Here is a 21,415-nt window from a genome sequence, read left to right on the forward strand (position 1 = left end):
AGTGCGACGCATCAATGCCGACCACGGCACCTTTGAGAGCTGAGAGGGGGAGGGTCTGGGTGAGATGGGGGCGGGACGAGACCCATTCATCAAGCGGACGGACTGTAGGTGGAGCAGACGCATTGATTAGCATATATAGAACATAATCAAAGCTCCTTTAAGCTCCATGGAGCTCCTGGAGCGAAGAGACAGCTTACTCGGCATCGTTCAGGCTGGCGGGCATGGAGTGTCCAGAGCGGGGAGGGGGGGAGGAAGAGGGGAGCAAATGAGGAAAGGAGGAGGGGGCCAGAAAGGTAATTGTCGATTGCAAATACTGAAGGGGGGGAAAGAGGGAAAAGAAGAAAAGAAAGAAAGGAGGGACAGAGAGGAAGGAGCAGTGGATCCCAGACTGTTGATCCAGATGATCCAAACAGGTCGAGATGGAGATGCTGGAGATGCGACAGGTCGTCGTATAGCCCGGATGGGGTAGGCGGTGAGTCTCAACAGCTTCATCAGTACATTGATAAGGATGAAGACATAGGTTTATACTATCTTTGGGATAAATTTGATTATTTGATTGCTTGGAGCTTATGATAGTCAGTGGATTGTTTGTTTACTATCATGGCTAGTCCTACTAATACACTCCTGTCGCACCATCATCGATGCCGGATATCTATAGCCAAGCTCCTTGATAAGATAGAAGATATACAACGACATATCTCCCACTACCGCACCACATCCTTACCACACTCCAGCATCGCAGACCTGATATATGACCGTTGACAGTCAATTAAGGCCACAAAGACCCAACAATCATGTCCGACACACCATCCGTGGGCGCTCCAATCCAACTCCCCATCCTGGACATCTCCAACCCCGACGATGTCGCAACGGGGCAAGCCATGCTCGCCGCCGCCGCACGGTACGGCTTCCTCTACGTCGACAGCCAGGGCTCCGACTTTTCCACCGAGGATGTGAAGAAGGCATTTGAACTGGTAAGTCCCCTTGCATAGCTGTCTGTTTTCATATCGTTGCAGTGCTGGCACGATATCTCCCCCATATTCCCCGCATTTGATATCTTTAACTAACCCCGCCTATAGTCCAAGCAATTCTTCTTGTCTCCTGTGGAGGAAAAAGCAGCCTGTCCAATTCAGACCAATGTAGATTGCCTGGTCTTCTAACCCTATAAGAGGTAGTTGCTAACGGGAAGGCCCGTCACAGAACCGAGGCTGGTCCGGCATGCATGCAGAGACTTTGGACCCTGAGCATCAGCGAGTATGTTCCTCCACTCTATCATCATCATCTCTCTCTCTCTCTCTCACACTCTCTCTCTCTCTCTATCTCTATATACAAAACTCCCACACCCACACGAGTAGCAAAAACAATGCTAACCACCCTCTAGACCGGAGATTTCAAAGAGTACGCCTCTCCAACCAACACCTAAACCAAACTAACAACAAACCCCAGAGCCATGAACTTCGGCGAATTTCAAAACGGCAAAGCCCAGCAACCACTCCCACAATCCCTCTCCACGCACGAGGCCGAAATCGCCCATTTCGCAGACCTCTGCACGCGGACCTGCAACCGCATTCTCAAGCTACTAGCTTTAGGGCTTGAGGTACCACACCCTTTCCTTTTTCCTTTTTCCATCCCAATGTTCATCTACCATATCATTGCCCAATAATATATACACATATATATGTATGCATGTATGTATGTGTATAGTGTTTACTAACAACCCAGATCCCACCCGACTTCTTCACAACCCGCCACGACCCCCACCAAGGCCCCACAGGCTCCATCCTCCGCTACCTATACTACCCGTCCATCTCGTCCCCCACAACAGCATCCTACAAGCATGACGTCGACGTCCGCGCCGGTGCGCACTCCGACTACGGCAGTATCACGCTGCTGTTTCAACGGCCGGGACAGCCAGGTCTAGAAATCCTCCCTCCGGCAGAAACAGATCACAACAACAGCACCAACTGGGCGCCCGTCCCAGTCCAACCCAACCAACAAACCGAATCCAAATCCGAATCTGAATCCAAAGAAGAAGGGGAATACGCATTCCCCCCAATCCTAGTCAACATCGGCGACCTGCTCAGCTACTGGACCGACGGGCTCCTCAAATCAACAGTGCACCGTGTCGTATTCCCCCTCTCAGAGCAGCGCGCGCCGAGCCCGCAGGACAGGTACAGTATAGTATTCTTCTGCCATCCACGGGATACAACAGAGCTGGTACCTGTTCCCAGCGAAGTGGTGGCTTCTTATCGGAGACAGCGACAGGGAGTTCAAGGAGGAGGGGACGAGAGGGTTGGGTTTGGGGGCGGAGCGGGGGCGCTTGAGCCTGGGAAGCGCGCGCTGACGGCCTATGAGCATCTTATGTCACGGTTGGCTGCTACGTATGGGGAGAGGAAGGAGGCGTAGACTACCTAGTCTAGTCTAGTCTGTCTAGACATTGTTTGGTGTAACGGATTGATTGAAATTCACGAGGGGTCCGATTCCGGGATGATTGATTAGAATATGCACACGAATCGAATCCATTGGATGATGCAAATAGACAAAGGGTGGTGCCGGCCTAGGCACATATGTTCACGGTAATATCAAAAAGGAAGAAGCAAAAAGAAAAAAGCACAGGAATAAAATAAAAATAGCAGAATGATCATGTGCTGCCAAAGAAATAGACATGTTGAAAACTCAAAAAAAATGAAAAAAGGACGGCTGGATGATAGATCAAAGAAAAACCGCTGAAAGAAAATGTAGGTGGGTGCTGGCGTCGCACGCAGCTACTGACAAAGGAAACTCGTCCGACGTTACAATGGACCACGCCGAAGGCAAGACCGTTCACTATTCACGGAGGGGAATATGGCAAGAGAAAAGGAAAAGAAATAATGAATAGATAAAATGAAAATATGATAGGTCCCACCATAGATATAAGCAGCGGCGAGAGCAATGGCATGGAGAGAATATGTGAAAGGAAGAGAGAGATGGAGCATGATAACTGTGCATATTCATGATCGCTGAAGGAATCCACGTGTAGTAGACAAGTCTCTGTGCCTTGAGATAATGGAACAGGCGTATGGGAATAAATCGGGGGAGGGAAATAAAACGAATAACAGACGACATACAAAAGGTATCTCTGGGATGATGATGAACGCCGCCAGGTTCAAATGCCATGCACAGGTGGCCATGTATCGACCTCTGGAAAATGAAACAGGATGAAAAGAAAATGATAGCAGATGACAGGTATGATGACGCTATGCAAGCCAGTATGCATTATGGATATTAGACAACTCCGTCCGTTCACATCATGGCGTGGTGTGGCACCAGTGGCGATGGTAGACCCATGCCGCCTTCTGACAATCCTTGCTGCAGTACTTGGTCCGACGGCAACGGCGACATTTGGCAAACTGGCGTTGGAATTCTTCCCACTTGCCGCACTTGTAGTAGGCGCACTGGCGGATGCCACCCCGGGACTCGTCCTTGCGGCAGAGATTCCTCATGACCACGCACGCCCAGTACTGCATCTCCTTTGAGTGGTGTCGAACCGTGAACCTCTCGACCAGAGGGAAGATGTTGACATCGTCGGGGAGGAGATACTCATCCTCTTCCTCCGGGAGGTCGACCGGCGACGTTCCCTCTTCCAGCAGCTGAAGCTCGCGGTCGACCTTGAGCTTCGGCACCAGGTGCGAGTTCTGGAAATAGGACCGGAGGTTGCAGTACTTGGACACGTAGGCGAGGAGTTGCAAGGACATCAGCACATCCTCGTCCCGGGGGATCGTGGTCAGGACGCTCTGGCTGGCCGAACGATCCCGGAAGTACAGCGAATAGGGACTGGGGACAATGGCGGGGGAGTTGCCATTGTTCACCGCCTGCGTGGGCGACAAGCCGAGCCCGCCGTTGGTCTGGGTGGTGTCGTTGTTAATGATGCTGCCATCCACCGTGGAATGGTGGGTGATGTTGAAGGTCTCGGCCTCTTGACCCTCAGACGGATCGGTCAACGTCAGGTCATGTGTGTTCGACACGCCGGGCAACCCGGTCTGTCTCTCGCCCACATCGTCAATCTCCATCCGGTTCTGCAGTCCAACGATCGGCTCAGCCGACTCCCGGGAGCCGGCATCGTCGCCGATGGCCGACGAACCTTCCCCGTTGCCGTCGTCCGACTCGCCGGACGCTGATTGCTGTTGTCTGAGGGTCGGACGTTCTCTCGGGACGACGGTCTGGGAGCTGCCCTGAGATTGGACGGGACCACTTGGGGTTGTCGGGGAGTCGGGCTGAGAGGCAAAGCCATTGTGAAGACCGGGAAGCATGCTGGGCAGTCGTTCGGTGTCACGGATGGGGCGCAGGCCAAACCCATCGGCGGTGTCCATCGGCGGCAGCGCCGTGGCGAGCGGCTGCATGGCACGGTGACGGTGACCGGCGTGGAGGTGGCGACCCTCCTGGGATCTGTGGGTGTGGGCATCCGAGCCAAAAGTGCTTCGTTCGGGGGGAGAGGTCACCGGCATGCGAGGAGACGCCGTGACGTCCATGGCATTCGAATCGGGGGCCTGGGTGTCCTGCAGGAACGGGGGGATTTCGATGTTCGGGGGCGGCGCGTGGCGGCGCGAGGTCCGTTGCTCCGCGGCGGATGATTGCTCCAGCAAGGCCGCACGGGCAGATTCGATGGTCGGGGCCGGGGCTTGGGATGGAGCCTCGACGAGTGTCGCTGAGCCTCAGGGTCCGACCGCGCCCGCGCCTTGTCCACCACCTTGATATAGTTGTCCAAGATGGTGGCAATCACCGGAACCATGTCAGCCTCCACGACTCTCGTCCTCACGCCCTCAGATCCCCGCACCCCGATGTTGACGACACACTGGAAGGCGAGGCTCCACTTCCACATCTCCATCAGATCTCTACTCCGGCCCTCCTTGAGGATACAGACCAGTCTTTCGATGCCGCCATCGACGGTGAGGATATCGCGAATCCGGGCGGACGATGTAGTGAGATAGGCCAGATGGTTCAGAGAGTTGATCAGGGGGAGGGTCGATGTACAATCGAGGGCACGCCGGTCATAGAGGGTGGTGGTGATATTGACCGAAGCCTTGTTGACATTGGGGATACTGAAGTTGACCTCCCGCATGATGGGCGAGAGGAGTGAAACCCAAAGGTTTCGAGATGGACTTTGGCTCGAACGGCGATCCGGGAGGGAAGTGAGACGAGCTGGCTCGATCACAGATGGCAGCGCTTGCTTTCAACCCCTAAGGTGAGGATGAAAGGCGGGTGGGAGCGACGAGAGCGTCAGGGAGACGGGGGGAGGAGGAGAAGGAGAAGGAGGGGATGGGAAAATGCAAAAGTGCGTTTGTCTAGATTATTGCCAATTCATGAAGTAAGGAGTTGAAACAAAAACAACAACGACGATGGTGAGTTGGATGAAGAGGTGAGAAAAGGATGGAAGATGGTGTGGTCAGTTGTCGGATGGTTAAAGGTTGGAAGCGGATTGAGGAGGCGTGAAAGGGAGAGAGAAAGCCAAGACTTTGGCAGAGCCTGAGGCGGGTTGTCTGCTTAGTCGTTGTTTAGAGGCGACAATGATTCACTAGGAGGAGGAACCCCGGAAATGGCCGATGGAGAGACAACAGTGATAATAAAATCAATAAAATAAAAGATCCAAGGTATGCTGTCTTTTGTTTTGTGGTTTGTGTTTTGTTTTTATCTTTTTAAAAATTGTTTAATTTCTTAATTTCAGTGAGGATGAAGTGTTCTGAGTATGATGAACGAGGGGGCAAAGAGAACAATCTAAATGTGAAAGCGGAGTCCTTCAGGCGCCTCAGGCGCCGCTCTCTCTTATTACTATTGTTATCGGTATATTATGTGCCGTTCCAGCCTAGGAAGGATAATAATTACTATAATTATTGATGATTTATTATTATATAATTATAACTAGTATTGTTTTGATTGTCAAATCATACTCTAAATTAATACTCAAGGTCTTGCCGCCACTAACCTCTGACTTTGCCTCTTGAGCCACTCGTGACTATACCGACATTCTGACCAAAATGAACCATGTCTAGGGTTGTGCGAAGTCAATTCATGTTGCGGAAGGTCCATAATTACCATGATATCACCCCACAGCCCCATCAAGATCATGTTATTCTGTTCTGAATCGGTTCATTACTGCCTACTTCTGGTCAGGAGAGCTGAACTCAAGGTGGAGGACAATAGAATTTGCCACCAATGGAACATGGTCCATCATCATCAGCTCACCAGTGATACCTAAACCCAAGGGATGAGTCTCTTCTGACTGAGACTAGTCCAATCCTATACCCCCTTTTCCAGATGATCTAAGATCTTGTACCAATACAGCTGTAGATCGAGAAGCAATGACCAGCTGCAAAACCCACTGGGGAGGTCCCTAAACCCACTGCGACGGGGGCAGCCTCGGCACATGGAAACATCAAACGAATCCCTAGAAATTCAGTGGACACGTTCCATTCCTTGGCTTGAACCGTTTCGGATAGGGGATAATACAATATAACTACGGAGTAGCTGGGGAACTTGAAGCATAACTAACACTGCCAACCTCCTATTTACTCACTCCTATATAGTCCACCCCACGGTTCCGGGCTCGTTCGTCCGAAAAGGGTAAGCCAGCTATCATCGGGCATGTATCCCGTTCGCAACCTGGAGCGACTTGAATCCCCCTAGTGACAATAGGTATTCATGGACTCAGGAGGTAAATAATGTGTTGGTATGCTTTAATTTTTTCAGGTTAATATCACTGGTGTGATCCTCGCTACCCATCACACTCCTGAAACAATGTATGTGTCCTTGATTCCTGAACATCCATCCCTGTCGAATTGAGCTGTTATCCAAGGGATATATATATAATCTTCCTACTTTCACTTACTACTAGTCACTAGGTAACTAGCTTGGTATGGCCAAACCTGCACGGTAGTCAGATTGGTAAGTACAAATGGAGTTATCATTACTTAAAAAAGAACAAAAATATATCAAACCCCTCAACAACTACAGAAGATCCAACCCCAAACCAATCACATCCCTGCAAAAGACGAACAAACTCGTTGGATCGAGCTCCCCACAAGCGATTTGATTCGACGGTTACACACATCATTACACAGCTGAGGCATTCGACCCCTCATCTCCACACACAGTCAGTCCCGCAGTTCGCCCATGTCAAAAGGCAGGCGGAACTCAGATGGATCATGGGATGTCACACGATGCTAGATGCACATAATTAAGCAGAGCATGATCCCCCCCACGACCACCAATCTAATTAATGCCGCACGGATGAGCAGCCACTGCCATAACCTTGTCTTACACCCTTGGCGGATGGCACGGACGGGCCGCTGAGCTATTCTGGAAATCTATGATTAGAAACTGTGATGTATGGGTAGGCGCCCTACCGCGGCCGATGAGGGGGGAGCTCTAGCCGCCCTACAAAATCTATTCTGGGGTAAAGAGGGATCTACTAGGTAGCTAGACACCGGCTGAACTATGCTTAGCAATACAACAGTATGCAAGATAATTATGAGAGTAGTCGAAAGAAAGCATTAGCAAGTGACTACACCAGTACGGGGGTATATCATGAGTGGCATAGTTCGTTTGCCTGGTCGGACAGCTATTGTAACTTAGTTCTTTCGCAGGAGGGATTATCTAACCGATAAGCCCTTATGGGACAGTGGTAGTCCGCATCACTCGTACAAGATTCTTGTGTGTGACATGATGAAGTCCACGGTTCGATCCCGTGTGGGGGCAAGGTTTATCTTTTTCTTTTTTCTCTTCAAGAATTAGATCTTTTGGCTTTTCTCATTTGGAATGTCTTCTTCTATTATCCTTATGTTTTTCATTTTATCTTTCTCTTTGTTACTAGATACTATGTATGTTAACAATTGATATATACTGCGCATGCTTTCAGATCCATGAAATCGATCCAAGACGATGGGATAGTACGGAAGTAGACGCTCTCGAAGTACACTGTTTACTAGTGAATTTGCAAAGTGACTGTAACTCCCTTAATAAAACATTTCTGGCCCCGCTTAGCTATATGAAAGCCCCTATGGGACAGTGGTAGTCCGCATCACTTGTACGAAGTTCGCTCCGTGTATGATATGATGAAGCCCGTGGTTCGATCCCGCGTGGGGGCTAATTATCTTTTTCTTTTTTTCTGTTTCCTTCCCAACCGCATATATTGTTTTGTCTACTGTATTTTTCTTCTTTTTAAGATCTCCTATATACTTGCTCTCTGTATGGTGCCAGTCCGGTCTGGACTACTGGCCACCATCAATTGCTCGGATAACCAAATTGCTCGGATGAGCATGGAGATCCGAAGACCTGATTCTTAGACACTGGATGGAGGATCTAGCTCACGCCAAATGAACCCAATACCACCAGACTATAGTCAGATCATATTTCCTGTCACTACCATGAGTGGGATAATCTGGAGATCCAAAGCCATTGAAGCCTTGAAGGAATCCCCGGATAGAAGATCCCAACTATATCACCATCCACCATCCCTAATCAGGGGAGCAATGCTGAGGCCAATATTCTCTTCCTAACAAATCGAGCTAGTTAATATGCAATCCCAAACAGCTATTAATAACCATCGCGAGTGAAGATTGAAGAAGCACATCCATCCATCCATCTCTAGGTGACTAGTAGGGACACCCGCTGGGCTCCAAACCTAGACGGACACGATCCCAAGCGATCACCTTGGTAGTGGAGTCGATACGGTAGGTAGAATCTGGTTGCAGAGAACCAAGCGGGTTGGTGGATAGCGCCTCAACAAAATTCGGGACTGTCCCGCTCTAGGTAGTAGGATGCGACGGTCGTGTGGATGTTTGGTATACCTTTAGACTACCATGGGTAGGTCCTTGTATAGGGGATAAAGGTGAGATGCCATTGGCCTTGTAGATAGTATAGGGTATGGGACGGACAGTGAACAAAGGTAGATGATGATCGGGTAGGCGATCATAACTTAGTTATAGAAGAGAGTCAGCCGTCTTGTATGGGACTACTACCCAGCAAGGACAACAGCCAAGAAACGCAATAAATCTCCTCGTGGTTTGGTGGAGTATAGTTATACAATGACGGGGAATTTTCTTTTCTTTTCCCACCCATCGACAGTCAACAATGGAAGGATCAAAACTAGACTATACAATTGTGATACCTCCAATCTAGGCAAGCCAGTTGACCGGAGCAAGTTGGGACGAGACGAGCGAGCGTTGAAGGCGTGAAGCATGTGGATGGAGAAGAGGGGATTCGCATATTGTGATAGTCCAACATGATACACATCGAATCCCTAATCCGGCGAGCGATCTTACCGTCCGCCGTAATGTTACGTGCCGACAGTCGGATGTCGGTATTATAAGTTACTAGTGTGGGTGGATTGAGCCCCATAGTATCTGAGTAGGGACTATGGAGTGATGGACCACGATTGTATTACCTTGGTGATTTACAAATGGAAAGGGTAGAGGAAAGAGCAAATGAAGAGAAATAGATAATTATATTCAAAAGAAGGGACATATAAAAGACAGAAACATATAGGAAGAGAGGAAGATATAGAGACAGAAGAGAACCCCTGGATAACAGTCTGCAAAGAGTAAAGACTAAGTCAACATCGGCGAAAATTCCGGCAGAGCCAGGGGCTTGCACCAACAATGCTCCACTTTGCTCTTGTCTCTGTGGGAAAAAACGCCATAATTATAAGAAGCAGAAGAAATCAAGAAAAACCGGGCGTGCCCCTTAAAAAGGTGCCCCATCGAGAATGAGGAGGTCTAACTTTTTGCATCGTAGTGGCATGAAATTACCCGCATGGACGGAGGTTGTTATTGGTGGAATCCGGGGGTCTAGTCCCTCTGACGGCATCCCCTATCGTCACTACAATACTTAGTAGGTAGGTACTTACCTAGAGTACTCCGTACTTACCTAGAGAATTAGTCGTTGTAGAAAGAATATAGATATAAATTGAATAAAATAGAATAAAGTAGAATATAAAATTAAGTAAAAAGACAGTATCAAAAAGTCAAGAAATCAAACCAGGTGAATCATCCGGCTTCCTCCGTATTGAATCGGAGCTTTGAACATGACATAGTGTATAGAGTGTAGGGATCTGCTATTTATTCTTCATAAGTAGCAACAACAATAGTAATTTAAATAATATTATCACAGTATAATAATAATAAGAATAATAATTATGGAAGATATACTGAACTACTGGTCCTGCCACCGCTCTCGTCTTACCAACTGGCCCCAATATAGCTAGTATCTCCTCGTTTCCGTCCACCCCTTCGACCCTCTATGCTTACCGTCGTACTGGACGGTCATTCCCCTTTTTCTGCTGCCATTTGTGCATTTGATATTGGCGCTTTCAATCAATCTGACTAACATTGAGAATTCCGGACTTTAGAATTGGGGTAAATCATTCTTATTGATTTCTCTTTATTCTCATTAATATTATTACTACTCTACTTATTATTGCCCCGGGCCGACACCCTCTTTGGCTCGGTCGCTTCCGCCATAACTCGCTCCACATCCAATCAAACCCCCCTCTCCCTCTCTCCCTGCCTCTCTCGCTCTCTCTCTCTCTCTCTCTCCTCTCTCTCTCTCTCCCTCTCTCTCTCTCTCTCTCTCTTCCTCCCGCTCTCTTTCTCCCCTTCTCGCTCTCATTCACTCTCTTTTCCACTCCCTTTCTTTAATACCTTCTACTCCATATCTGACCGCCCTCTCTCTTACCCGCCTTTCCCCCTCCCCTCTTCTCCCTCCCTCTCTCCCTCCAATCCCCTGGATATCACGACGCCGCTTCCGTCCATTCACCCCCAACTTGCAGGCCCCGTCCTCTATTTCGCCTTTTTTATTGTCATAACCCCCCTCTCCAGGGACTCGCTTCGACAAGATGGCCGATATGAGCGGCGAGCAGATGCAGGCCAAGATTACCGCGGCCCGGCGCGAAGCTGAAGGCTTGAAGGATAAGATCAAGCGCAGAAAGGATGAGTTAGCCGACACGAACCGTATGGACTCCTGTCCCCTTTCGCAGGCCCCCCCAATGGCGGTCACCGGCGAGATTGATTCACTCTGCCCTCCTCAATGGCCGTGATTTTGCCTCTGTGAGTTGCTGACTCGCTTCCGAACAGTCCGTCAAGTCGCGCAAAACCAGACCGAAACATTACCCCGTATTGGAATGAAACCTCGTCGGACACTGAAGGGTCACTTGGCCAAGATCTACGCCATGAACTGGTCTACCGACCGTCGCCATCTCGTCTCTGCGTCGCAAGATGGCAAGCTCATCATCTGGGACGCCTACACCACGAACAAGGTCCACGCCATCCCGTTGCGCTCCTCGTGGGTCATGACCTGCGCCTACGCCCCCAGTGGGAACTACGTCGCCTGCGGTGGTCTGGATAACATTTGCTCCATCTACAACCTTTCCTCCCGCGAGGGTCCCACCCGTGTCGCGCGCGAGCTCTCTGGTCACTCGGGCTACCTGTCCTGCTGCCGCTTCATCAACGATCGCCGCATCATCACTTCGTCCGGCGACATGACCTGTATGCTGTGGGATATCGAGACGGGCTCCAAGGTGACCGAATTCGCCGACCACCTCGGCGATGTCATGTCGATCAGCATCAACCCGACCAACCAGAACATCTTCGTCTCCGGTGCTTGCGATGCGTTCGCCAAGCTGTGGGATATCCGTACCGGCAAGGCCGTGCAGACCTTCTCCGGACACGAGTCGGATATCAACGCGGTCCAATTCTTCCCCGACGGAAATGCCTTTGGTACTGGTTCCGACGACACCTCGTGCCGTCTCTTCGACATTCGCGCCGACCGGGAACTCAACACCTACCAGGTAGGTTTCCATATCTATAAGCGGTCATTAACACGAACTGACCAAATCCCCTACAGAGCGACCAAATATTGTGTGGTATTACGTCGGTTGCTTTCTCTGTCTCTGGCAGATTGCTGTTTGCGGGTTATGATGACTTTGAGTGCAAGGTAAGTCCTCCCAAATTCCCACTCGAACGACTCCGATTAACCCTCCTGCAGGTGTGGGATGTACTCCGAGGAGACAAGGTGGGCTCGCTGAGCGGCCACGAGAACCGCGTAAGCTGCCTGGGCGTCAGCAACGATGGCATCAGTCTGTGCACTGGGTCTTGGGACTCTTTGGTATGTTTCTTTTTCTTTGTTTCCTTTTCCCTTGATTTTTACTCTTTTCCTTCTCGCTTCCTCGGATATTGCGACCAAGTGTGTGCTAATCCTTTGTCCAACAGCTCAAGATCTGGGCCTGGTAAGGTAATGAAAACCGACAAACCCGAAAAACAAAAACAAAAAACAAAAGATACCCTGTCGCAGTCTTTCGCAATGTCCTTATCCGAAATTCTTTCTATTTTTGCACCGATAGGTCGATTGTCCGCCATTGTACGATAATTTATATTGCCAGAAATTTGTGGGCCGCCTTATTCCATAATATGCACCGTTGGGAAGCCAGGCGGAGTCATCGTCATCAAGAAAACGCGAAAAGCAAAAGATCGAATGACCAGTGACGAGGGGCTGACAGAGGGTGATTCAGACATTTGGGTCGAACACTGTCGTCATATCCTCCTACCAAGTGCAAAGCCCGGAAAGCCCAAAATCATCACACGAAAAGACAAAAAAAAATAAAAGAACCACAAAGAAGTGACAATGCTGGATGACTGACGGTGGTTTTGAAATCGATGTTGCCAATCTTTTGCCTTGCAAGTGATCACCGCGTGGTGCCTTACGTTGTGAGGCTGCAGGCAGTGATACACCTGCACGTCTGACTGTCCACCCTGGTGTGTGTGAAGACTCTCGCAAGCTTACCTTTATTCCTGCTTTATATTCCTTGCCTATTTGCACCTTTTCTTTTGTTCTTGCTTGCGTGGTTTTATTTCGTTTTGGAGCCTTTCCTTCCCAACCTTGGACATTCCTGTCACACTTCGATTTTTCTTCGACTCCATCTGGAGCTTCTTTCTCTTTTCTTCTTTGCTGTTGGTTTTTATTTTTGATGTCTGTTCATTGATCCCCATATGTAGTATTTTTCTTCTTCTTTCATCCACTGACGGGAACGGAGGTCGGGAATGGTTCTGGCTAAGCCATTGTTTTTATCCGAGTTTCTCTTTTTCTTCTTTCGATTGTTTCCTGTCCTCCCATATTAATTGTCTCCGAGGTGTTGTATGTGCCATTTGAGTGTTTCGATGACGGCTTCTATTGACCTGGTGTTTACTACTTTTCAGCGGTCCATGTTTCCTTTCTTCCGTTCTCTCCGTATATTCCCGTTTCCCCTTTGTGCCTTGGTGTCCTATAGTTTCGATCTGGTCCGTCGTCGTTCAGACTCGGCGAGACGTGTAATAGGTAATCAGTAGTACAATGGATAGTATCTTTGAGTTATTGGACACAACCTTTGGATCAAATATGCAAACGGATCGGGGTAGTTGAAGCGGTGACCCAAAGTTCCAAAGTCCGCTTGCGCTGAAAAACAACACTGCGGCGACTCAGCCAGACAGCCGGAGACGGAGGTTCAAGTGAATATATACCCACAGAAGTATCCAACATCGGAGGAATAACCAAACCAGGCTTCATTCATCCAATCTTTCCTTCCTATTTCAACAACCCCCCGAACAGATCGACAATTCTAACAAACACTTACTTCTCCCATATCCACCGTATGATTTGGAATTAAGACACAGCCGATATGAGCGCAGGATCGAATTTCGGTCCAAACCCGTCCTTCGAGCGGACGACCTACTCATCTCAGATGCACGTCCGAGTCCGAGGATCGGTTGGATCTAGGATCGACAGGTCTAGAGCCGGAAATGCAGGTTTTGAGTGGGTGGATGTCCGGATGATGAAGATGATGGAACCATGAAACAAGGATGACAGGTCGGTCCACCTGGAGAGGAAACTAAGTAGGGCTTGTCTCATGCACGATCCATACTCCGCTGTCGCAGATTGTCGGAGCCTAACGTGGTAAGCAGATACGGATATGTCTCGTGTAGACTGTAGTCCTATCGTGTCCTGTCAGATCGGATCCAGAGTGTGCAGAACAGATGGAGTTGATGTTGATGTAGAGGTTGGTCACGTTGGTCCACGTGGCCGACGCGGTTGAAGCGCCAATCTTCCTTCTTTCTTTCACTTCTCTTTCTCCGCTGTCTCTTTACTTTGTAACGACTACCATTGCATCATCGGATTTATCCTGTCCGTCAGAATATAACACCTGAAACCCGATCGGCCAAGTCTGACTGCGTTTGTAGTCAGTCGCCCGATGGAATCGGTGGAATCTTCTTCGTCTCTTCTAGCACACCGAGGGTGGCTGAGATGGTCCCCTCTCTTCTGAAACACCGTTTCTGCCCGACTAGAAAGTGACCGGACAAATGCTGAAGAATGGCACGTCTATATCAAGAACGCTAACGATAATATTAATAGCATGGAGGAAATTGCCGTTGGGCACCAGAAGAGAAATACCAGCGGAAGATCATCGTCTTGGGGCCCTCTATCCAGGATTAGTGCACTGACGGATCCTCGGTCGTGTCCTCTTCCTGCTGGGTCGATTGTTTCATCTCCCGCCACTTGTTCAGCCGTCGAGACTAGCTGATCGGCCTCATCCCTCATCCCTCATCCCCCAATCCTGACCAAGCCGGGCTTGACTTCAGGGGTCAAGGGCGGAACCAATCCAGGCAGGCTAAAAAAAAAAAGGCACCTGAAACCGCCAACCAACCTACCAACTGACCAACCAATCCTTGTTTCGTCTCTCACATTCCTCGCTTGCCTCATTTTATCCTACGTTTGATTTGTATTTGACTTCCTTTTCTAATTTTATTTGAGTTGATCTTCTAAAAAAACGAAAGAAAAAGGCGCTCTAAACCGAATCAAGCAGAAGTCGAAACCAAGGCAAAACCCCTTCAGCGCAGATACCAACACTGCCGATTCATATCTAATAATATCCATCCATCATCTATCATACTTGTGACCGTATTAAATTGACCCGAGTCCTACCCCTCACCCCCCTCTTCACGATGTCTTCCGCCCAAGAAGAATTCAATCAGCTCGTCAGTAGCAACCGCGACAAGTTCTCCTCCCACCCAGAAGACCGCAACGTCTCCGACCACGAATCCGACGACGACTCCGATAAATCCATCGTCTCCGAACCCGAAGACTCCAACCCCTCCGACATGGCTGCCGGCGGCCCAGCCACCTACCACGTCCCTCGAACGGTCTACGACGCCAACACCGGGCCCAAGGGTGTCATCGCCGACGCCCAGGCCTTCGAGCGTGCCCGCAAGAGCTCCTTCCGCAACACCTTCCGATCCAAGGACCACGCGCGCGGCCCCTCCAAGTCCTCCAAGGATGATGCGACGCTGCTGTACAATTCGAACCCCCCGCATGGCTCGGCAAGTGATGACGACGAGGATCGTTTCCTACGTCAGTGGCGCGAGGAGCGCATGCAGGAGCTGCAGGGCCGGAACGGCCGTCGGAATAGTCCCTGGCGGAAAGTTTACGGCTCCGTCGACACCGTCGACGCTGTAGGCTATCTCGATGCCATTGAGAAAGTGCCATCTGATGCCGTGGTTGTGGTTTGTCTGAATGATCCTGACGTACGTTTACTGAACCTGTCACCGAACCTATCACAACCAGTTCCCCTATTTCTAACACTATCTAGTCCCACGCGAGCGCACAGGTAGAAGACTGTCTGGATGTCATCGCGCGCCGACAGCCGGGCATCCACTTCGTCAAAATGCATTACGAGATCGCGGAGATGGACCACATCAAGGCCCCCGCTTTATTAGCCTACAGGGACGGTGACGTCTTTGCGACGATCGTGGACATCGCGACCCAGATTCCCAAGGGCCGGCCTTGTACTGCGGATACCCTGGAAGATCTCCTCAAATCGTATGTCCTTCCTTATTCTCTGGTATATGACCTTGCTAACCAGAATTACAGTCACCGCGTTCTCTGAATATACCCCTGTACCATACATATCACATCCCTCCACCAGCCATTCTGTCTCCCCTCTCCCCATCCACCGTCCCAGGGACGGTCCCAGCCTGAAGCGCGCAGGCGGCGCCGGGGTCTCCTCCCATACCCCCCTGTCTGCACTGAGAACCACCCAGGTTCAAAGACATCAAAACTCCCTTCTTCCTTGTCTTCTTCGACCTGATTGATTGATTGAACTGACACATGACTTCATCCGTCCCTACCCTGTGACGGGTTTATGCATACGCATGAGAATCCGAGGTGTTTCTGACTTCTTGGTGTTTCTTTCTTCTTTCACCCTTGTCTATCCATCTTTCATCTTCTGGTCATGTTTTACCTAGATGATATGAACTAGATGATATGAACGGGATTAACCACATACTTGTCTGATTACCTACCTACCTGTTTTTTCCGCTTTGTCAGTGTTGAATAATGATTATTATTGTTGTGTTGTTGAAGCTGAGATATCCAGCATGGGTTTGTCATTTACTTGTTTGTTTACTTTACTTTTACTTGTCAATTGTTATCTTGGTATACTGTATTTTGTTATGTGATACTGGACTAGAATATGATTATCCACTTTACTTTACTTTACTTTAAAAAAAACAATCATCAATTGTCAATCACACTTCACTCACCATACCTCACTTCTTCTATTTCTTTATCTATTCATCCTATATTGACAACCATCTTACCACTAGAAGAAGCCTGGATTTCGTTCAGTCAGTCCTCCATTCTTGGATCTTTCCATTCTTCCTCGACTATCTATGTACCGTTTTATCTATTTACCTCCATAACTTAGCTACCAAGTCAAGCCCTGATAACCCTAGAACTGGTACCACAACTATCTGCTTTCTCCCTTTTCTTCCTCTCTCTCTCTCTCTCCACCTCTCTCTCACCATCCATCCATCTCTTCATCCCTCCACTTCTATCCTCTCGCTAACCCAAGAAAACAAAGAAAGAATAGAAGAAAGCATGAATCCACCAAAGAGGCCAGTCCTCGTCTCTCTCTCTTTGCTTGTATTCTTTCATCTTTAGGATGTATAGATAGATAGGTATATGGATGGATGGATAGATGGATAGATAGATAGATTGATTGGTAGATGGAATGTATGGATATTTCTTCCTTCCTTCTTGCTCGCTTTTGTTTGTCTTATTTCTCCTTCACTCCCTCCCTCAAGAAACAGAAAATATAAAAGGATCGAGAAAAGTAAAATGGCAAATTACAGACAGATCAAGGAAATCAGTTGGTAGGTAGGTAGGTAGGTAGGGTACTAAACAATATAACAAATATGAAGATAAAGAAACAAAAAAAAAAAAGATAGAGAAATAACCAGAATGAAAAGAGATCAATAAGTAAATAAATAAACTGAGACGGGGATTTAAAGATATAAAAATGAAAATAAAAATCAATGAGATGAAATAAAAAAAACGCCCATAAGATGCGTGCGCCCCCCCACTCGCACCCTTTTAAACAACTCAACTCAACTCAACTGACTCACTGACTAGAGAGCCCCCTTCTCTTGGGTAAAGTCCCACAGCATCTTGATTAAGGTGTCTGGTAAGGTGTAGAGGTCGACGTGGAATTCGCCCTCTGAATTAGATCGTAGGGTTAGCATGATTTTGCTTACTTGTGTAGCAAGCGGAGTGTACATACGTTCAACGTCATTCTTGGTATACGAGTCTGGAGCTTTGTTGTCGTGGACCATCTGGACCACTTGGAGAAGGTCATCTTCGCCGAGTCTTTGGAGGCCGTCGGCCAGTTTATCCATATCGACCTGTGGAGTTTAGCATGGATAAAAACCATAGAAAGTAGAAAGGTTAGGGGTTTTGATCGTACGTTCTTCTCCGTCCGCTTCTTCTTCTTCGATCCCTCGTCGCCAGTAGCCGCGCGTTTCGACTTCACCCCGTTCTCATCACCGGGCACTGGGCCCGATTCGCGAAGGGCGGCCATAAGAGCCGGCTTGGGATTTTTGAATGTCTACCGAGTCGGGTGTGAGCATTGGAACACGCTTGGTCAGAAGAAGATATAGGTGTATGTGCACTCACGATAAGATGCTTAGACTCGTAGCGGTTCTGCGCAAAGTTGAGATCATGCGTCACGATGTGATCTTTGTCGGCAGCCGTCAAGGAAATCTGCATATCGAATTCGCCCCATCCTTCCTCCTGGATCCGGAACGGAGGGGTTTTGACCACTGTAGATAGAAACAAGTTAGCGACCGCCATAGAGGTCCTTCCTAGAGGACTACCTCCTTCTCAATGATACTGTGAGAATGAAGGTAAGGTGAAAGGAATGCATACCCTGAGTCGCCCTGTCCCCAAAACTAGGATGAAGGTGATATGTCACCTTGTCAAAGGCATTCGCCGGCACCTGCTCGCCATGATCATTGACGAGATAAATCTCAATCGACCAAGACCGAAGCGGGAACCCTTCAACACCGGAATCCTTGTTTCTGCAATCCGACAAGACGCGCCTCGTCAGTAACCATCATCCATCTAGTCCGAGTAGACTGAGTATTCCGCAAATGTAGTGTTGACGAAGGGTGAGGAAGAGAGGCCGACCCGCGACGCCCGATCACGCGACAGTACACGAGAAAAGGAAGGATATAGAGGTAATATAGGTAACCAGCGATCGAAGGGCGTAAAAAAAGCAGCGGGCGCTTTTCTCTGTCGAACCGACGGGTGGCCTTGGACAGGACGGGAGGGGAGGAAGGAATCAGGATCAAACGTACAAGATATGCTGCTCCGTCACCAGTCGAACATTTCTCTTAACCTGTAATTTGTAAAAAAGATCGCGTCAGTAAGATCGCGACAAACAACATCACGAGTCCCCGGCATTGACAGGCGCAGCAGCAGCACAAGGGCTTGTCTGCCTACTCGCCCACGAATAACACCAAACCAAGAAACAAACTCACGTCAGGCATTTTGTCGAGCAAACGAAACAGTAATCAATCGCGCAAAGAGACCAGAATCCACAGAGCGAGGGACGGGTGGTTTTCCAGAGGGTAATTAATGCAGGTCGGGATTGTGTTCTGGATCGCGCGACTGGACGAGGTACAGTAAGGCGAGAGAGGTAGGTAGTGTAGGTAGGTGTTGGATCTTGGTCGGCAAGGCTTGTGGAAAAAAGTGGGTCTCGTAAGTAGGTAGGTTGTAGGTAGGTGCCTAGGATCATAGGATGAGTCCACGGGGTGGGAGCTCAGACGGAGGCAACTGCTTAGGTCAAGAAGGAGAAAGTTTATATGAAAGGGGTCGAAGGAGAAGAAGAATCGGGCGGAGAGGGAGCGAGGAGGGAAGAATGAGATGAGATGAAAGATGGAGGAAGCTTTCCATCAACAAGTGGGGGACTTTCTCCGTCTATCATCTTCTCTGCAGGTTCTCCATGCCGGTGTCCGTCTTTCGACTGTCTTACGATGTTCTTTTATATAATGGAATTGATTCATATAATCTGAATCAATACATCGTGTTCTCTTCTTCCTGACTCGATTCTATATCCATCCAGTTGATAATTCTTCGTATCCCCTTCCCCACGATACAAAGATAGGAAATAAAGAAAAAATACAAAATCAATAAACCACCTATTCTATTTCTATTTCCTCTTCTTATGATTTATCTTCCAAGCATAATGAGAATCGTGCATTTCATCCATATATTCGAGGGGATAGGGCATCTATCTACTGTCATCTCGCCCAGACGACTGACATTCAATTCAACATCCACATCATGAGGTCGATCCTACCCATGAAGACTCGTGGTCTCATCGGCTTGCATCATTATTCTGTTTTCTCGTGGGAATTAGGATAGGAGGGGGATTTGTTATGGGAAGTGATGCTAGGGAAGGGGATAGGTGAACAACGATGATTCCATATGCGAACTAAAAACTAGCTCGTTGAGATCAGGGGAAGGGTAGGGGTAGGGGGAGGGTAGGGAGGGTAAAGTAGAGCATGATCTTCAATTAGATTGCTCCTCCCAAACACACTGGGCGTGTCGTATCTCAGTTGCAGATTTACTGCTGGGCGAGGATCTTCTCGTTCTCCTGCTGGGCCTTCTCGAAGGCTTCCTTGAAGAGGTTGGCGTCTATATCAAGTTAGTACAACTTCCAACCATTTCATGTCTGGATACATACTCTCACTGTTGCCAAAGCGAATGGCCAGGGTAGCAGCCTCGGGCTCGCCCTCGCTGACATCGGCAGCAGCGTTCCACACCCAGCTGCGGTCGCTACCAACGTTGGGGCTCAACTTCATGTCAGGGACGACTATTGCTGTTAGCATTCTTCTTTCTTTCAAACCAAGGAAAGTGGCGACGTACTGTAGTGGTTAGCGCAGACCTTCAGGGTCTTATCACGACGCATCACCAGACGAGTCTTGTGGTTCTCCTTATGCCTCAGCAGACGAAGATCACCAGTGCCACGCTCCTTCCACTCCTTGCTCTCGCGGTCAAAGCGGAACAGCTTAGCACGCATCTTAAAGGTCTGCTCCTCAAGCTCCTCATTGGTCTTGGTCTCCACCTTCTCCGTCAGACGGATAACGGGCTCGAAGTGAACGTCAGGGGATTCGGGAGCTTCCTCCTGTTAGACATTAGCACTATGCACGAAGAAACGCGCACGAAAAAAGCGCAACCCATCATAAAAATACAAAGAGGGGTAGGGGGTGACATACATCCTCGCCCTTCTTCACCTTCGAAGACCCAGAAGGCTCCTCCTCCTTATCATCCTCCTTCTCCTCCTTCTTCTCCTTCTTCGGCCCACCGCCGAACATCGAGAACACGCTATCGGTCGTCTTGGGCGCCTCAGCAGCGGGCTCCTCAGCCTTGGGGGTTTCAACTTCAGTGGTGGCGGGGGTAGTCTCCTCGGGCTTCTTCTCAGCGCCCTCAGGAGCGGCCGTGGTGGGGTCGGGCTTGGTCTCGACGTCAGACATGGTGATTATTTGGATTTAATGAAATTCTGGATAGTTTTGAAAAGAGGATTAGAATATTGTTCAGCGCGATCAAAGTAAAGTAGGTAGGTAAAGTGGTGTAGTGTAGGTAGATTTTTTAATTACCCGATAATAGAGAGAGAGAGAGAGAGAGAGTCAGACGAAAAGGACGAAAAGGCGGGGCGGGGCGGGATTGTTTATTATTATTTTATTTTAATAACAAAATAATAATAATTTTTCAAGAGGGGCAAAAAAGCTCAGGAGGGAAAAAAGATGGGAGGAGCGAACGAGAGAAAGAGAGAGAAAGAAGAAGGAAAGAAAAGGTGGGGAATGAATCTTTGCCTCCCGCTGGCCTAAGGCCCCCACTATCTCTCTCTCTCTAACTGTTGTAAGTGCCACGCTCTCTCTCTCTCTCTGTAGTCTCTGCACACACATACATAAGGTTAGGCTAGGTACCTAAGGTTAGGAGGTACATACATATTTGATGGTTATCTATTATAGATAGCTGCATCTGACCTACTTCTCCTTTTCTCCGGCCTATACCG

At 48.9% G+C, this 21,415-nt stretch overlaps 5 protein-coding genes and 2 non-coding genes across 7 annotated transcripts; 5 read left to right on the forward strand and 2 right to left on the reverse strand.

Annotated features, from left to right (window-relative positions):
* Positions 1-794: 794 nt before the first annotated feature.
* Positions 795-2,406, forward strand: P168DRAFT_282309 (putative oxidoreductase, 2OG-Fe(II) oxygenase family; the record flags this gene model as incomplete). The annotated part of the gene is made up of 6 exons (XM_024835974.1): positions 795-974; positions 1,080-1,139; positions 1,201-1,254; positions 1,382-1,398; positions 1,447-1,597; positions 1,705-2,406. The coding sequence occupies 6 exons, from the start codon at positions 795-797 to the stop codon at positions 2,404-2,406; spliced, it is 1,164 nt and encodes a 387-aa protein (XP_024692181.1).
* Positions 2,407-3,287: 881 nt separating this feature from the next.
* samB (MYND-type zinc finger protein MUB1) lies at positions 3,288-5,098 on the reverse strand (the record flags this gene model as incomplete). The annotated part of the gene is made up of 2 exons (XM_024838182.1): positions 3,288-4,595; positions 4,631-5,098. 2 exons carry the CDS (start codon positions 5,096-5,098, stop codon positions 3,288-3,290), a joined length of 1,776 nt encoding a protein of 591 aa, XP_024692182.1.
* Positions 5,099-7,640: 2,542 nt separating this feature from the next.
* P168DRAFT_t107 lies at positions 7,641-7,731 on the forward strand. Its single transcript has one exon. It is a non-coding gene; the product is annotated as a tRNA-Thr (tRNA).
* Positions 7,732-8,026: 295 nt separating this feature from the next.
* Positions 8,027-8,120, forward strand: P168DRAFT_t108. The gene has a single exon. It is a non-coding gene; the product is annotated as a tRNA-Thr (tRNA).
* A 2,747-nt stretch (positions 8,121-10,867) lies between these two features.
* P168DRAFT_282312 (WD40 repeat domain-containing protein) lies at positions 10,868-12,260 on the forward strand (the record flags this gene model as incomplete). The annotated part of the gene is made up of 5 exons (XM_024835975.1): positions 10,868-10,982; positions 11,106-11,818; positions 11,875-11,964; positions 12,016-12,135; positions 12,240-12,260. 5 exons carry the CDS (start codon positions 10,868-10,870, stop codon positions 12,258-12,260), a joined length of 1,059 nt encoding a protein of 352 aa, XP_024692183.1.
* Positions 12,261-15,002: 2,742 nt separating this feature from the next.
* P168DRAFT_282313 (phosducin family protein) lies at positions 15,003-15,943 on the forward strand (the record flags this gene model as incomplete). Its single annotated transcript, XM_024835976.1, has 3 exons — positions 15,003-15,581; positions 15,647-15,876; positions 15,928-15,943. 3 exons carry the CDS (start codon positions 15,003-15,005, stop codon positions 15,941-15,943), a joined length of 825 nt encoding a protein of 274 aa, XP_024692184.1.
* A 1,522-nt stretch (positions 15,944-17,465) lies between these two features.
* Positions 17,466-20,873, reverse strand: P168DRAFT_237493 (putative Ran-specific GTPase-activating protein 1; the record flags this gene model as incomplete). Its single annotated transcript, XM_024833562.1, has 10 exons — positions 17,466-17,554; positions 17,618-17,738; positions 17,801-17,941; positions 18,010-18,155; positions 18,262-18,413; positions 18,693-18,725; positions 19,968-20,034; positions 20,084-20,212; positions 20,266-20,524; positions 20,616-20,873. 10 exons carry the CDS (start codon positions 20,871-20,873, stop codon positions 17,466-17,468), a joined length of 1,395 nt encoding a protein of 464 aa, XP_024692185.1.
* Between the last annotated feature and the right edge of the window lie 542 nt (positions 20,874-21,415).

Source organism: Aspergillus campestris (assembly GCF_002847485.1).
Source record: "Aspergillus campestris IBT 28561 chromosome Unknown P168scaffold_7, whole genome shotgun sequence".
NCBI lineage: Eukaryota > Fungi > Ascomycota > Eurotiomycetes > Eurotiales > Aspergillaceae > Aspergillus > Aspergillus campestris.